This window comes from Lissotriton helveticus, chromosome 8 (genome assembly GCF_964261635.1).
Source record: "Lissotriton helveticus chromosome 8, aLisHel1.1, whole genome shotgun sequence".
In the NCBI taxonomy this organism is placed as follows: domain Eukaryota; kingdom Metazoa; phylum Chordata; class Amphibia; order Caudata; family Salamandridae; genus Lissotriton; species Lissotriton helveticus.
Genome location: NC_136069.1, coordinates 55,814,026 through 55,831,813, shown reverse-complemented (window position 1 = coordinate 55,831,813; position 17,788 = coordinate 55,814,026). Strand labels below are relative to the sequence as shown.

The following is a 17,788-nucleotide window of genomic DNA, read 5'->3' as shown; positions in this document are numbered from 1 at the left end:
ATCATTGCCGCTTTGTAGCGGACTCATTGTTACCTGCTCTATTGCCCGTTCCCAGCTAGGACACCATTGCCAGTTTCCATCGAGCTCATAAGTACCTGATCCTGTAAATGCATTATTGCTGGTTCCCAGTTTGGCCACCGTGGCCTGTCCACAGCTCATCACGGTCAGTTCTCACCCGAGCCATACATGGCATTTCCCAGTTAACTGACCATTGCTGGCTCTTAATTATGTATCTACCCAAGAAGTAAGAGTTGGGAGTAGAGGAGTGTATAGAGCACTGTTGGGGTGAGAGGTCAGAAAGGTCAAAGGACATGAGAGGACCATATGCAGATCCTGCCGCTATGCACGTCTTCGCGTCTGCTGTCCATGCGAGAGAGGATGTTGGACCTTGGTGTCAACAGCCCTACTCCTATGATGCCCCCATGTGAAGACCACCTAAATGGAGATCGCCTTGCAGTCAGTCAGTGGCGGGAGTACAACCTCCTGTATAAAAGAGAATCGTTGCGCTATGCTTATGCTACTGTGCACTGTGCCTTAGATGAGTCTTCAATCCTGAGGCAAAATGTAAAGACTGCTGCATGTATATACCATAAGCCTCTGATACACTTGCTTGTTCCTAGTGACCCCTTAGCTTTAAAAAAATGTTCAATTCTATTTTGTGACCTACTCAAACGCTTGAGAACTCCCAAACTCCACAACCACACAGGAGGTGAGGTCCTTTTCTTGAATTCACAAGCACCTGCCTAGCATCTGCTTGATTCAGAACATTAGAGAAGAATTCTGTGCCGCTACGTGCTCCAATTTTGTGCTCTTGATGTGGGATTTTGGTTTTTCTGAGAAGCTCACTTCTCCATAAGCCTGCCTTAGCTCCTCCTGTTTTGGCTTACTCTTGCAACCATCAGACGGGCCTTTGAAGCAGGATTATCCTCCTGCGGTGCTGTAACACGACTTATCGTAAGAAACGTGATCATCGTAAAAGCACGTAGGTGAGCGATCGAGATGCACGGTGTGCATTAGAAATCTTACGGAGACTGAGGCAATATTTATAATCTAGACGGGAGAAGGGAGCTGTGATTCACACCTTGGAACACCAAGGAAGTGTAGATACTGTGCAGGAGCGAGCGTGGCGGATTAAGAGTCCTTTCCACACCTCGGATATAAATATAGAAGAGCGAAGAGGGGGGCGGACATTTAAATACTCTGTGCTGTGAAATAAAGTAGAGGAAAGCGAGGACAGATGTGATGGATAAATATGTATGCAGCAGGGATGTATGAAATGTAGAGGGCATGGAGCTCGTGCAGACATGTATTAACGCAGTGGGGTTAGGATGACAGACTTGATAGGTCAACCTTTGCAAAGGCCCTTCCGCTGCACAGCAACACATGTAAATGCATTTTTTGTAACATTTGAACCGTTTGAGCGCAAAATAATGTATTTAAATCAGATTATGCAGCAGTTGATTATGTAGCAAATGTGGCACATCTAGAATTATGTGAAAAAATCTGTAGCCGCGCAATCGCATAATCCTGTGACCATAAGCATAATACGATAAGGATAATGTCAAACACCAAAGTTTTACGTTATCTGTACGTACACACTTTAATATAGTGCAACATGAGTGTATATGTGTAGATAGAGAGAGAAAAAGAGAGAAACTGTTATCAAATACTAACAAGTACACAAAACAAATGCTTAATGAATAGATGTCACAAATGAAAATATATTGGCAACAAGGGCAGCGTAAGTGAACACACCATGCACTGTTACCAATCAGTAAATGATCTTAAACACTGAAATGATGCTGGAAAGATACAGGACATCAATATGGTCAGTTGTGAAACCCATAAACAACTCAACAGATCATATAAAATTAGAGAATGCATACTGTTCCAATAAGTAACTGATCGCGAATGTGTGCTTTTTGTAAAAGATTCACAATCGTCCCATTAGAATCTGCTGATTTTTTTATGTATTGCTCGTAGACAATCCATCTGCAATCCCAATTGGTCGCCAGCAGTGGAAAGCGTGGTGACCTGTAAATCAGAAAAGCGGTATCTGTAAATGACACCAATCATTCCAATATTCACAAGTTTCAGTACTTATGCGGTAAATAATGAAACTGCTAAGATCTAACCTCCTACAACAAGCCTGTTTTTGATGCGGAATATAAGTGACCAACAACATGCTGTAAATGTAAATTGATACTTGTATAGCGCACTACTCACCCGCAAGGGTCTCAAGGCGCTTGTACGAATACCGCTGTGGAACCCATCCTGGCTTTCCCTGTGAGGTGTCCACTCCTGGGCACCCCCAAGGTGGAGGCCAGGCATCCTTAGCGTTGTGGGGGCCGGTGTGGAGATTAAGCAAGCTATTGCCCAGAGTTGCAGAGTGGGACTCCATGATTGGAATAGGCACCGAAGCGAGAATTATCAGGTCCGTGGAATTTTTGAGCTCAGACCCGCCGAGGCGGGGAATTGAACCCTGGTCCCGGGCCAGAACTCTGCATCAGGGTCTGCCGCTCTAACCATTGAGCCACACTTCTCCACTACATGGGTATCAAAGGTCTATGTTGGGCAATTGGGTAAAGTTGGAAGCTCATGGCAAGCCAGTTCAACCCGAACCATCAACAATGTGTGAACATTGGCTCCACTGTTGGCAGCTTCTGCAAACAGCCAATGAAGTTTGAGCATGTCGTCAGAATCCTTGTCAGAGGGCCACCTGGCTAGCGCGGGTTACTGATCCAACCGTGGTGGTTGTGACTGTTCACACCTGATGTCCCAGGGCCCGACTGACTACGGATACTCAGCAGCCGGGCCAGGTATCCCTTCTGCACTTGACTCTCAAGGTAGGCATGGTCCGAGCAGTCCAAGGCTCCTCGGAGGGGTGGGTTTGGATGCAGATTAGAGAACACGGGCTCACATCTCAAAACTTATGCATCAGCATTAATAATTCGTTGTACAGCTAAATGCTTAGTACTATAATAAAAGAAGTATTTTATTTAAATTGCCATCCACACAAAGGAAGAATACAACATTCACAAACAATTACACAGTTCTCCCTTGAGGTCAGGGCTCTAGTGTTTCTTTGGCGATTCCCTGTCACACTCACTTCTCCCGTTAACGATTGTGGCTATTATCCATTTACTATTGGTGACATCCAGGGTATGCCCCCACTAGTTGTCCGAGTCTCAAGAGTCCACTATGACTCTATTGTAAAGTCAAGAACGTTCCAGCGCTATTGCGCTTCAACTAGCATCAACTTCCCTTAGGGCAAACTGGCTTACACCAAGTCTTACCTCGCAGCGGCTGCAGCCCAGTTCAGGTAAGACACCCACACGACGGATAAGTGGCTGCACTCGATGGGTGAAGAATCTCTGGCTCACGGTCAGACGTCTGTAGCAACCAGAGATTTTCTGCTACTTCTACTGCGGGGTAAGTGTTTGTTCGCTCCCGATGAGGGGTGGCTAGGACGATCCTGTCCTGGAACCCTCACCTGTGTGACTGTGCTCCCACGGTATCCTCTTTTCTCCAGTGGGGTAAAACAAGTTGCATTCCTTGGTACTTCCTATGACCTCCTCTGACATACGGGGTCACCGCTATACACTGCCCATGGGCTCGGGGCCAGTCAGCCAAGTAAAGTTCTCCATGGCGGCCCCTCCTGGCATATGGGGTAATTGTGTTGCTACTGCAGAAGGCTTCAACCCTTACCCCATGGCATTCTTTTCTCTGGCGCCCCCTCCTGGCATACGTGGTCACTGCCACGCTACCGCACACAGCATTGGCTTTTACCACACAGCAGACATTTGCATGGCTATCTGCACAGCGGCCCTCTGCTGGCATACGGGGGTCACTGCCTCTGTGCTGCACATGGGCATTAATCCATCGGTGCAGAAGCAATTTCGGCATACCTCGCACAGGACCCCACTCGACAGCGCTCCCCACTGGAACTTACCCTCCAATGCTCTCCTCTTCCTCACAGGGCATACTTGTATTTGGAAGCAGGCACCTGGTGTCCAGGCTCTAAGGGCAGGCGGTCTTTGATGCCCTGAGTGATATCCCCTCACCCAGCTGTGAATCTGGCAGGCCTTGGCACCCAGTCCTGGTCACGTTTAGAAGTCTTAGAGCTTCCCCTCCTCATACAGCCTGTCTAGGTGCTTGGAAGATGACAATTTTGGGATCTTAAACTCCCCTTCTTAAAGTTCATTTCCAGCCACCAAATGTGATTTACGGTCTGTGGCTTGGAAGTTGTATGTTGGGGGTTCTGCTTCATTTGAAGTGCATACCCACATGCCCCCTTCCTCTGTAGAAGCAGTCTGTCACAGCAGGAAGGTATCTGAAGCTCATAGTCCTACTACACAGGCAATGGGAGTGACTAGAGTTCACACCTGGATATCAGCCACAATGATCTGTGCATCAGAAGGTTAGCAAACACAAGAAGATGATGGATGGAGCGCAGAAACTTTTCAGACACTTGCCCCCAGTCACAGATCTGGGTTGAATCCATCATCCTTCTTTAGCTCACTTCGCCACCTCAGTTCAGACCCATCTATATACAAATCAGTCTGACCCTGTGCCTCATGGGAACAGTCTAGACCGAACTACCAAGCCATGTCTTCCCTGGACCGGAATCAAGCATCCTATGACCGGTTTCTGGCTAACAGCCGTCATCAGCCAGGCTAGCTTGAATCCAGTGGCAAAGTGAGCCCGGAACCCACATCTGGGCATACCCTGCCAACTTAGGGCGAACAAAGCAAACACAAGGAGATGATGGACGGAACGCTGAAACTTTTCAGACACTCACCCGATGGTTAGCCCAGAGATTCCAGTCCTACTCTTTATGATTCTCTTATCAGCCCATCTACTTCCTGAGATGTGCCCACCCCCTTCCTTGTGACCCCTCAATGATTAAAGGGTACGCTTTGAAGTGTACAGTGGAAGCCTTGCTCTCCGCTCCCCAGTGTGTGTCCCTCCCTCCCAGCCTACAGGAATGTAGCAATCCACACATCTGCCTGGGAGGATCTCTCTACCTCCTCTCCATGTTTCACCAAGATGAACCCATGGCCCTCCATGTATTGTACCCTCAACAGGCACCTATACACCCAGTGCATGTACCCCGCATACACACCCGGCGCAATACTGTATCCTCGGTGTACTGTACCACTCGCAGGCTCACATACATGTTCTGCACAACAATGTATCATTTTGGTATTGTAACGCATACATTCTGACTTACTCTGCCACCACTGCACTCGTGCGTCTTAACTCCTAGCGAATATACTCCTAATGTTTGGTTCAAGAGGAGGATCACTTAAAATATACAATTCGGCACAACAAATTTAGAATTGCAGACAATAATAATAAATAAAGAAGGAAAAGAGAAATAAGAAAAGAGTTGAAGAAGCCCTTCATTCAGAAAATTCACTGTTTTTGGTACAAAAAATGATTATTTATTACATATAGTATAAAATCTTGAACATTTCCGCTCAAGGCAAAATGCTGGTATACAAAAAACATATCAAAAACCAGACAAGTGGCAAACAGAACAATACATGTTACAATAAAGGTACAACATGAACAAAAATAATGTGTCCTTATGTAATTTTAGCCACATAGGCGTCAACGGCGTTTCAACCGCTGTATCACTTTACGGTCATCATCAGGACTCGCAATTCACTTGAGCGTTACAAGTCTGTATAAAAACAATCAGACCAGTCTGTCAATGACGGTCGTCCATAAGAATTCTGAAGATCTAAATCGCAAACAGTAGCTTGGACGTCCCACAAGTTTGTCGCGGGAGCCTTGATTGTTCCGCTGATTGAATGGGCGGTAAATAACGCGGACTTTGGAATTTTATTCCCCAACACTCTGGACAGATATAACTAAGTGTCCACTCCACAGTATGACTTGTTCAAGCTGCCGTCGACGCCTATGTGGCTAAAATTACATACGGACACTATTTTTGTTCATTTTGTACCTTTATTGTAACATGTATTGTTCTGTTTGCCACTTGTCTGGTTTGTGATTTGTTTTTTGTATACGAGCATTTTGCCTTGAGCGGAAATGTTCAAGATTTTATACTATGTGTAATAAATAATCATTTTTTATACCAACAACAGTGAATTTTCTGAATGAAGGGCTTCTTCAACTCTTTTCTTTTTTCTCTTTTCCTTCTTTATTTATTATTATTGTCTGCAATTCTAAATCTGTTGTGCCGAATTGTATATTTTAAGTGATCCTCCTCTTGAACCAAATGTTAGGTGTATAGACTGATTGTCCCTGGTTCAGGTTTGCTGGACAGCCCTTGTGGTTGGTAACGATTTAACTCCTAGCAAAGGCAGAAGCCTTGCGCCACTATAAAGGTAGTGCTTTGGGCACCCCTCCCAGTCTAACAAAACTGCAATCCGTGAGGCAGAACAATGTTGTGGCGTGCACGCATAATCCGTGTATGCCCATGATGAGGCGTGCTAGCGCCCAATGACGACAAGCCACAGAAAGGGAGCTCAAGACCTGGCTGTTCGAGCAGTAGCAGCACCCCCCCCCCCCTCCCCAAGCGCCTTGAGACCCTCCGGGTAAGTAGTGCGCTCTATAAATGTCTATGATTGATTGATTGATTGCTTCGTGTACCCTGTACAGAGGCGCACTTAGTAGAGCCACATTCGGGAAGGGTCAGTTTACATGTCTGTCTGACACACTCTTAAACCGTCCATCTTCGGTCCCACTCCGACATATGACAAAGCCAATAGGTCTCGGCAATCCAAGATGGAGCAAGTGAAAACAGGAGCAGCCGTATGGAGTGCAGAAAGAGAGAAAAAAGTAGCTAAAACGGGAGCATTAAGTAGACACAAGTACTTGGTCCATGCCCCGGGGGATGGACTAACACAGGAAGTGGCATGACGCATACATGCTATGGAAAAACGTGAACGCAGAATACTAGAGCGAAGAAGGAGCGAACAAATGGTAAGCCTATGGGCTGGCTGCAGCCCACTGAATTGTAAGCATGTCTCTTTGAGACTGCGCATGCGCGGTCTAGCCGAGACCGAAAAAGGGATCTCAGGAACAGACGCTGCACGCACAGCTACAGTCCATGCACGCGCTATCCAGACTTCATGCGTCATCTATATTCCACATACATGAAGTGAGAGCTCGGTTGCAGGGGGCTGGCAGGAGAGGCTAGTGAGCAACACTTCCAGACAGGTGGTCCGTAATCGGGCCTCCCCGACACTAATCCTTGGCTGCTACCACCGTCTGTCTGCAGTCTGCTGAGCTGACGGTGCAGATGCCGTCATAGTGCGCCCCTCCCCACCACCGACCCCGTCCCGGGTTTCCTTCCATGTCACAGAAAGCTCTCAATGCACACGTGTGACTCTTGTGTGTGCTGAAACAAAAAGTAAAACACATACAGAACTTGCTGTAGTGAGCGTGATTCAATGGCACCTGCTGCCAGAGCCAGGCGAGGACCTTTTCTCTCCCAACACGTGAAACCAGCGCTCTTGCTGTTCACACAGCGCCTCGAGGCGGCCTTCGAGTCCCTGGAGAGCACAGCATCATAGCATACGCTGGTGAAGGCATGGGAAGGGTGTGGCACAGTGAGCAGGCCTGGGAAAACGATCTGCCCAAGCTCTGCTTCCTGCCCGCCTCTGCCCTCCAGCACAGGTGCGCCCCACGGGGATTAGTCAGAACGGGAAAACATCGGGACACAGAGGGCAGGATACTGCCCCCGGACAGAGAGAAGTGGGCGCTGTCCCCTGGGACAGGAGAGCCACTCCTTGGAGACAGGAGATTCTGTCTCAGTGATACTGCTGCCAGCACCAGAGCCTGCAGCGGTGTGTCTGCTGCCCCGCGTGGGGTGCTGCGCTCTAATCTGCCCACCCCTGCAGCTGCCCCCTCCACCGGGGTCGCCCCCCGCCCTTCTGCCCCCTCCCCGCCCCCTCCACCGGGGTCGCCCCCCGCCCCGCCCCCTCCTCCGGGGCGCCCCCCGCCCCTGTGCCACAGCCCTCTTCTCCGCCCTGGCTTTGCATGCCGAGCAGCCCTTATCTGCGCGCGGCCCCGGTATGCAAATCTCTGATTAAGACACATCTCGACTTTAAATGAGCTGTAGGTGAAGCTGGGGGGGGGGGGGGGGGGGGGGGGGGGCTGAGTGCCCGAGCGGCGGCCAGGGTGTGTTTTAAAGTAGGTGGGCGAGGGCGCCATCGTGAGGGGAGGTCCTGACCTCTGACCCGAGGGTCCGTCCACCTGAGGCTTCAGGCTATATGAGTTGCCCCTCCCCACACATTGAGGACGGGGGCACTGCAAGCTGGCAGATTGAGGGCATTGAGTGCTCCGGGTGGCGATGGGGCACAGCAGCATGGGTGAATGGGTATACGCACGAGTCGGGTACATTGAGCCATGCAGCTTTCGGGTGGTAAACAAAGGCGTAACCATGCAGCTCTTGGGTAGTAAAGAAGGTGTAACCGTGCAGCTCTAGGGTGGTAAAGAAGGTGTAACCATGCAGCTCTTGGGTAGTAAAGAAGGTGTAACCATGCAGCTCTAGGGTGGTAAAGAAGGTGTAACCATGCAGCTCTCGGGTGGGAAAGAATGTAACCATGCAGCTCTCGGTGGTAAAGAAGGTGTAACCATGCAGCTCTCAGGGGTTAAAATGTGTAGCCATGCAGCTCTCGGGTGGTAAACAAAAGACTAATCATGCTGCTCTCCGGTAGTAAACAAAGGCGTAACCATGCGGCTCTCGGGTGGTAAAGAAGGTGTAACCATGCAGCTGTCGGGTGTTAAACAACGGTGTAACCATGCAGCTCTTGGGTGGTAAAGAAGGTGTAACCATGCAGCTCTCAGGTAGTAAAGACGTAACTATGCGGCTCTCGGGTGGTAAAGAAGGTGTAACCAAGGTGGTAATGAAGGTGTAACCATGCAGCTCTCTGGTGGTAAAGAAGGTGTAACCATGCAGCTCTCAGGTAGTAAAGAAAGGCGTAACCATGCGGCTCTCTGGTGGTAAAGAAGGTGTAACCATGCAGCTCTCGGGTGGTAAAGAAGGTGTAACCATGCAGCTCTCAGGTAGTAAAGAATGTGTAACCAAACAGCTCTTGGGTGGTAAACAAGGTGTAACCATGCAGCTTTCGGGTGGTAAAGAAGGTGTAACCATGCAGCTCTCGGGTGGTAAAGAAGGTGTAACCATGCAGCTCTCGGGTGGTAAAGAAGATGTAACCATGCAGCTCTAGGGTGGTAAAGAAGGTGTAACCATGCAGCTCTAGGGTGGTAAAGAAGGTGTAACCATGCAGCTCTATGGTGGTAAAGAAGGTGTAACCATTCAGCTCTCAGGTGGTAAAGAAGGGTTAACCATGCAGCTCTGGGTAGTAAAGAAGGTGTAATCATGCAGCTCTCGTGGTAAAGAAGGCGTAACCATGCAGCTCTCGGGTGGTAAAGAAAGTGTAACCATGCAGCTCTCGGGTGGGAAAGAAGGTGTAACCATGCAGCTCTTCGGTGGTAAAGAAGGTGTAACAGCTCTCAGGGGTTAAAATGTGTATCCATGCAGCTCTCGGGGGTAAAAAAAAAGGTGTAGCCATGCAGCTGTCGGGTGGTAAAAAAAGGCCTAATCATGCAGCTCTCCGTGGTAAACAAAGGCGTAGTCATACAGCTCTCGGGTGGTAAAGAAGGTGTAACCGTGCAGCTCTAGGGTGGCAAAGGAGGTGTAACCATGCAGCTCTCGGGTGGTAAAGAAGGTGTAACCTTGCAGCTCTCGGGTGGTAAAGAAGGTGTAACCATGCAGCTCTCGGGTGGTAAAGAATGTGTAACAATGCAGCTCTTGGGTGGTAAAGAAGGTGTAACCATGCAGCTTTCGGGTGGTAAAGAAGGTGTAACCATGCAGCTCTCGGGTGGTAAAGAAGATGTAACCATGCAGCTCCTGGGTGGTAAAGAAGATGTAACCATGCAGCTCCTGGGTGGTAAAGGTGTAATCGTGCAGCTCTTGGGTAGTAAAGAAGGTGTAATCATGCAGCTTTCGTGGTAAAGAAGGTGTAACCATGCAGCTCTCGGGTGGTAAAGAAGGTGTAACAATGCAGCTCTTGTGTGGTAAAGAAGGTATAACCCTACAGCTCTCAGGGGTTAAAATGTGTAACCATGCAGCTCTCTGGGGTAAAAAAAGATGTAGCCATGCAGCTCTCTGGTGGTAAACAAAGGCGTAACCATGCAGCTCTCGGGTGGTAAAGAAGGTGTAACCGTGCAGCTCTCGGGTGGTAAAGAAGGTGTAACCATGCAGCTCTTGGGTAGTAAAGAAGGTGTAATCATGCAGCTCTCGGTGGTAAAGAAGGTGTAACCATGCAGCTCTCAGGGGTTAAAATGTGTAACCATGCAGCTCTCGGGGGTAAAAAAAAGGTGTAGCCATGCAGCTCTCGGGTGGTAAACAAAAGACTAATCATGCTGCTCTCCGGTAGTAAACAAAGGCGTAACCATGCAGCTGTCGGGTGGTAAAGAAGGTGTAACCATGTAGCTCTAGGGTGGTAAAGAAGGTATAACCATGCAACTCTAGGGTGGTAAAGTTGGTGTAACCATGCAGCTCTTGGGTGGTAAAGAAGGTGTAACCATGCAGCTCTCAGGTAGTAAAGAAAGACGTAACTACGCGGCTCTCGGGTGGTAAAGGAGGTGTAACCAAGGTGGTAATGAAGGTGTAACCATGCAGCTCTCTGGTGGTAAAGAAGGTGTAACCATGCAGCTCTCAGGTAGTAAAGAAAGGCGTAACCATGCGGCTCTCTGGTGGTAAAGGTGTAACCATGCAGCTCTCGGGTGGTAAAGAAGGTGTAACCATGCAGCTCTCGGGTAGTAAAGAAGGTGTAACCAAACAGCTCTTGGGTGGTAAACAAGGTGTAACCATGCAGCTTTCGGGTGGTGAAGAAGATGTAACCATGCAGCTCCTGGGTGGTAAATAATGTGTAACAATGCAGCTCTTGGGTGGTAAAGAAGGTGTAACCATGCAGCTTGCGGGTGGTAAAGAAGGTGTAACCATGCAGCTCTCGGGTGGTAAAGAAGATGTAACCATGCAGCTCTAGGGTGGTAAAGAAGTTGTAACCATGCAACTCTAGGGTGGTAAAGAAGGTGTAACCATGCAGCTCTCGGGTGGTAAAGAAGGTGTAACCATGCAGCTCTTGGGTAGTAAAGAAGGTGTAATCATGCAGCTCTCGGGTGGTAAACAAAGGCGTAGTCATACAGCTCTCGGGTGGTAAAGAAGGTGTAACCGTGCAGCTCTAGGGTGGTAAAGGAGGTGTAACCATGCAGCTCTAGGGTGGTAAAGAAGGTGTAACCATGCAGCTCTTGGGTAGTAAAGAAGGTGTAACCATGCAGCTCTCGGGTGGTAAAGAAGGTGTAACCATGCAGCTCTCGGGTGGTAAAGAAGGTGTAACCATCCAGCTCTCGGGTGGTAAAGAAGGTGTAACCATGCAGCTCTCAGGGGTTAAAATGTGTAACCATGCAGCTCTCGGGGTAAAAAAAAAGGTGTAGCCATGCAGCTCTCGGGTGGGGGTGGTAAACAAAGGACTAATCATGCAGCTCTCCGGTGGTAAGGAAAGGCGTAACCATGCGGCTCTTGGGTGGTAAAGGAGGTGTAACCAAGGTGGTAAAGAAGGTGTAACCATGCAGCTCTCGGGTGGTAAAGAAGGTGTAACCATGCAGCTCTTGGGTAGTAAAGAAGGTGTAATCATGCAGCTCTCGTGGTAAAGAAGGTTTAACCATGCAGCTCTTGGGTAGTAAAGAAGGTGTAATCATGCAGCTCTCGGGTGGTAAAGAAGGTGTAACCATGCAGCTCTCGGGTGGTAAAGGTTTAACCATGCAGCTCTTGGGTAGTAAAGAAGGTGTAATCATGCAGCTCTCGTGTGGTAAAGAAGGTGTAACCATGCAGCTCTCGGGTGGTAAAGAAGGTGTAACCATACAGCTCTCGGGTTAAAATGTGTAACCATGCAGCTCTCGGGGGTAAAAAAACAAAGGTGTAGCCATGCAGCTCTCGGGTGGTAAACAAAGGCCTAATCATGCAGCTGTCCGGTGGTAAACAAAGGCGTAGTCATACAGCTCTCGGTGGTAAAGAAGGTGTAACCGTGCAGCTCTAGGGTGGTAAAGAAGGTGTAACCATGCAGCTCTAGGGTGGTAAAGAAGGTGTAACCATGCAGCTCTCGGTGGTAAAGAAGGTGTAACCATGCAGCTCTCGGGTGGTAAAGAAGGTGTAACCATGCAGCTTTCGGGTGGTAAAGAAGGTGTAACCATGCAGCTCTCGGGTGGTAAAGAAGGTGTAACCATGCAGCTCTAGGGTGGTAAAGAAGGTGTAACCATGCAGCTCTCGGGTGGTAAAGAAGGTGTAACCATGCAGCTCTCGGGTGGTAAAGAAGGTGTAACCATGCAGCTCTCTGGTGGTAAAGAAGGTGTAACCATGCGGCTCTTGGGTGGTAAAGGAGGTGTAACCATGCAGCTCTTAGGTGGTAAAGAAGGTGTAACCATGCAGCTCTCGATAAAATAACAGACCATTGGATGAAAAAGGATGTCTGGAAGCCCCTGTAAGTAAATACATTACACACATACTATTAATCAAATAAAAATATCTTGGCTAACATCAGGCTTAAAACAATAATCATGCTGTCTTACAATGATGACACCTTTATTAGGCAACAGTTTCTGTTCTAGTTAGCACCAGTCTAATGATATGTGTACATTATGTAAAAAGACAAACACATGAGCATATGTGTTTTGTTTGCAGCTGTCATTCAGAGATGTTAATCGCAAGAGGGTGATAAACATTCAGAGTCTCCCATTCTGAGCACGTGGCATTATAACTAACTCCCTCCTCTGCACAAGGATAGGGGGAAGAAAATGTTTTATGCTGACCTGGGCAGGACTTTTTAGCACAGTTTCTGGATCACTTTTGGTCTGGGAGGTTTCCATCAGGTTTAGGCAGGGTCATATTAAGTAATTTTGAGGGCCCTCTGCAAGACATATTTGGGGTCCCCTGTTTAGAACAAATTTAAATGTTATTAACCATTTCCTGCTAATTCAAGATTGTGTGATGCCAAAGAATTCTAAATTATAAGTTTAGCTTAAATAATGCAACCTAAAAAAAATGTGAAATAGGTCTTGCTCAGGACTCCAACAATCCTTAAAGTGATATAGGGTACAGAGACAGAGTCCGAGGTAGAGACAGGCAGAGAGGGAGAGAGGTGCAGATAGAGAAATAGGATAGACAGCAGCAGGGCCGGACTGGCCATAGCGGGCCGGTTTTGTGCCCCTGGGGGCCGTTTAGCTGAAAAATCGTCCCTGTACCAAAATCGGCCGAAAACCGTCCCGACAAAGAGCTCGGCGGCCCCGACAAAGAGCTCGGCGGCACCTCCAACCCCCCTTGTGGGTGGGGGGGGCGAGCACCTTGCCAGGGCCAGTTGTGGTTCCCAGTCCGGTCCTGGACAGCAGTCAAATAGAGAGACGATTCACTTTCCCAGGGGACCCTTTGGAATGTGGGGGCCACGGGTAATTGCCCACTTTGCCAGGCCTTAAAACGTTTCTGGATCTAGGCTGGTGGTGGTGGGTGGGAACTGGAACAGGAGCAGAACACATGCTCATGAAGTTCTTGTCGATCACAGCGGGGTTATATTCCTTACTGTGGCAGGGGGCTTGGCTTCGCCACCTTGGCGATTGCACATCTGTGTCGGCCTCTATCTATTTTTAAGGCACACCCATCATGTTTTTCAAGGCGCCCCATCAGGCTTTTTTTTTAGAGTTTTATATAGCGCAAACTAGACCCGAAAATATCAAGGAACAGAGCGCTTTACGTAGCGCCAGTTTCGTTACACAAGGACATATTTATTTTTGTTAGGCACGGGGAGATTAAGTGATTTGCCCAGAATCACAGGATGTTAAGCGTTGTTGCCGAGACTCAAACCCACTTCCCCAGCTTCGAAGTCGACTGCTCTAGCCGTAAAGCTACATCCTCTCAGTAGCCACTGTCCACGTGTAATCCAGTTTTGTAGCTCACCGCATAATTGCATTACTTTGAAACTGTGAATACCCCTCTGTGTCAAGAAGTTGCATTCTAGATTTTCACACTGATGTTTGCTGAACTGGGCTCATTCTTTGGGGTTCTGGTTGCACTAACATGGAAAGTTCATGTCTGGAACTGTGTGCACAAAGTCAGGTGTACCATATTAGTGAATGTCTCTGTAGAGGTGCTGGAACGGCGTGATGCACCCACTGAAACCTTAACTGAACACCCACATTTTATATTGCTTGGAAAGAATAGCTACATTCAGGAAAAATACCTGCATTCTGAAGAACAGTAATGGGAACAAGGTGGGTACCGCTGTACGCAAATCTACTTATGTTCCAAAATGAACACCCCCGGGGCCTGCTCCCTTGAAATATCTGATTTGTCCCGTTACCAACTGTTACTCCGTTTAATATTTATAATGATTTCCATCCAACTATGGCCTTTACACCTTTGCATTCCTTAAAATTAAAATATATATTTGTGGATGACAGCAGCAGCATAAAGTACTAAAAATACAGACCTCAGTATTCCCCATATTGCATCAGTTACTTATGGAATTAAATACTCCACTGCTTGCTCACACAGTTTGCCGCCATCTTTAGTCGTGCAACGCGCATCTTTAGTCGTGCAACGCGCATCTTTAGTCGTGCAACGCGCATCTTTAGTCGTGCAACGCTTTGCGAGCAGAGATGTCCTGGTGCAGTAGAGATGGGCCAGAAGAGAACTGTGCCTGAGGAAGGATATTTTTAAAACTCTTTGCTACAACCACAAATTGAGGATGTAGTGTATTCTTGTTGCAACTGAGAGAGACGAAAATGCTTGGATACCATCACCTGCAATGCAAATAAACAAAAACACATGGCAGACTGAAAGTAAAAAAAAAAAAGACCAAAACATTGCAATTTACAAAAGCGCAAATATTTGATGCACAATTAATGGAGTTGAGTGTGGACTGAGAATGTATCCCCCACGGTCACCCACCCCCACAGCCGTCAGAAAATTTAGGAAACAAAACCCTTTGAAAAAGCGGAATGATTCTCCCCGCCACGCTTGAGTTTCCAATGTTCAGACTGAACTAGACTGTCAAGTGGCTGAATTCTGCACAAGGTGCAATTTCTCTTTCACGCTAATAAGGAGCTTGTCAATTAAAGTGAAGGAGGCAGGCAATTGGATAATGTGCACGTCACTCACCGTCACTCGCCTGTCATTCCCTCCTCTGAAAGCCAGACTCAGAAATGCATGCATCTTGTTTTCTGTTCCTCTGGTACTTTATTTACATTTTTCTATATTATTAACTAGAGCGTGTAAAAGAGTAGTTGACAGCAAACACTTCTGATAAAGTCTGATCTTCCTACTGTAGATTCCTTTCTGTCTTTAACACACTTTCTTTTCACTTACACTCACCATAAAATTCAACCAGTTTCAGTTGTGCTTTACCTCCCTTAGATAGACCTTTTGTTGACCAGACCAGTAGCAACGCAAATGTTAGCGTGCAGTATTGCTTTTAGTTTCTGTTTTAGTAGAATCTGTGCTTTCGAAACGAGTTGTGCCTTTATCTTAATATTTTTATTATTTTATTTTTTTGCCATTTTTTTACCTTTATTATTATTGCTATTTTCGAGGTATATTGAGATTTCTGAAGATTAAGGAGCCAGGCCAATGGATGTTCGAGCAAGGATACTATATCCACTGCTGGCGTGTCTTGCGAGAAATCAATAAAAGAGAAGCAGCCTTAGTGGCAATATATATTTTGTATACGTTGTGTTTATATGTATTTTGTAAAAGGTGTGCAATGTATGTATTGTATACGTTGTGTTTATGCATTGCAGAAGCCAGGAACCAATGAAAATTTGGTCATGCTGACCAGGGCTGCGAGAGTTCTACTTGTTTACATTTTCAGAAACAATTGACAATTTCAGGGCAACTTTTCCCACATCACTTGATCAATCGCACTTAAAAAATGGGTTCGATTTTTAGCGTTGCAAGATTATGATTCGCTGTTGCTATTTCACATTTTCCGCCATGGTCTGGTGACACTTTTTACTCAGTTATTAGATTTCATGTACAGGGGTCTGTTTTTAACATTGCATAACGGGTCAGTAACACATGCTGCCCAGCACTGTTGCAAAGGGAGTTTTTGTTTCTTGTTGTGCATCGCAGAAGAAGAGAAAAACAACGTCATTATGATAGTAAAACATATTTTAAATCACACTAGGTGTTCTAGCTTCAAAGACCCGTCTTATCTTTGATTGCACTTTCCACCTTTCTATGTCTGCTCCAGTATGTATCACTCCCCACACTTTACGTTCTAAATATTGTTCATTGCACACTGACAGATGCTTTTCATTTAATTTCAGGCGTTTGATCTGTTTTGTGTTATTGTATGCAATTATAAGCATTTCAAAACAGGACTGTTCACAATTGTAATTCCGCTGAGGGAATTGTGAAAAATTCAAACTTGCCACTTCCTGAAAGTACAGCATTATTAATTCTTTTGTCTAAATGTACACGTGGCCAAACTGATTCCTGCACAGTGCTTTCATTTTTTCAGCGTTTTTGCTTCTTATTTTCCTAGAAAATTTGTAGACAAACTAATGCACCAGGGTTTTTTTACTCTACAATACCTATTTCTTTTTCCTACAGTGTTCTGAAATGAAGTGAGAATTGTATGACATGTTCTGTGTTTTTTACATATTTGATCAGATGTAGGGAAGCAATCCCTGCAGTTTCATGCAACCCTCCTTGATTTAGAGGCACATCTGATCATTCTACCAGTGTTTGGTGTGGGGATTTAAATGCCAGGGAAGCCCCCAAACTCATCAGGTGTATGCATGTGTGATCTTGATTTCTCAGAATAACTGTTCTCTGCCCTTGGCAGTTTGAATTTATTTTCTAATTTTCACGTTAGGGCTTTAAAAAACTCTGCTAGGCTGTATTGACCCTGTAACAGCATTAAGGGCGTGGCCTTGTTTGAAAATAATTGTTTTTTCCAACTTTCTAATGTTACTCTTAAGTTTCCATGTGAGCAGGTGGGCAGTGTCTCTGTCAGTGTGTCACGTGACTTCTAACCTGGAGTTTCTCTTCTGTCCTTTCCTTGCAGGTATCTGCATAGGGCGAGTGGTAAAGGTTCCCGCCGGGCCCCTACTGCGCGTCGAGGGCACCGAGGTGGTCATCCCCTGTGAGGTGAGCGAATACGAAGGACCCTTGGAACAGAACTTTGACTGGCAGGTCACTCGAGGGGCGGGCCTGGAGGGCGTGGTGAGCACCTGGGACTACTCCTTCACGGACGCGCCCTACAAGGCCCGCGTCGATAGCGGGGCGATCGAACTGCGGCGAACCAACAACAGCGTTGTCGAGCTCCGCATCAAGGACATCCAGTCCAGCGACCAGGGCGAGTACAAGTGCTCGACCCCAAGCACGGACGCCACAGTCGGGGGCAACTACGAAGCATCGGTCCAAGTCAGAGGTATGTCATGAGACGCGTCGACTGTTGAGAGTATACGTGCACCACAGACTACCACCGCTGTCAGTCAGTCAAACCACTTTATTCGATTATTTAAAATCACAAAAAGTACAATACACATAAAAATAATTAAGACAATCCTATCAAATATATAATGGGACTACCACCACTGGTCCCTGTGGCAACCGCAGCCATGCCAGATTACTGTGGTGTCTGAGGTACTGCCACGCGGTTTTCTGCTGCAGGAGCAGGGCTGCACAGTAGTCCATGGGGGTCCTCGTAATATAGCGATGGCGCTGTAGGGGTGCGCATGGTTGTCTAGA

The 17,788-nt window shown here is 47.2% G+C and overlaps 1 protein-coding gene across 1 annotated transcript in view; it reads left to right on the top strand.

Moving 5' to 3' along the window:
• PTGFRN (prostaglandin F2 receptor inhibitor) overlaps positions 1-17,788 on the top strand; it is a 443,807-nt gene that overhangs the window by 114,624 nt on the left and 311,395 nt on the right. Inside the window, exon 2 of the mRNA XM_078656608.1 lies at positions 17,103-17,468. Within this exon, the coding sequence (XP_078512734.1) occupies positions 17,103-17,468 (366 nt within the window). The remainder of the gene's footprint in view (positions 1-17,102; positions 17,469-17,788) is intronic.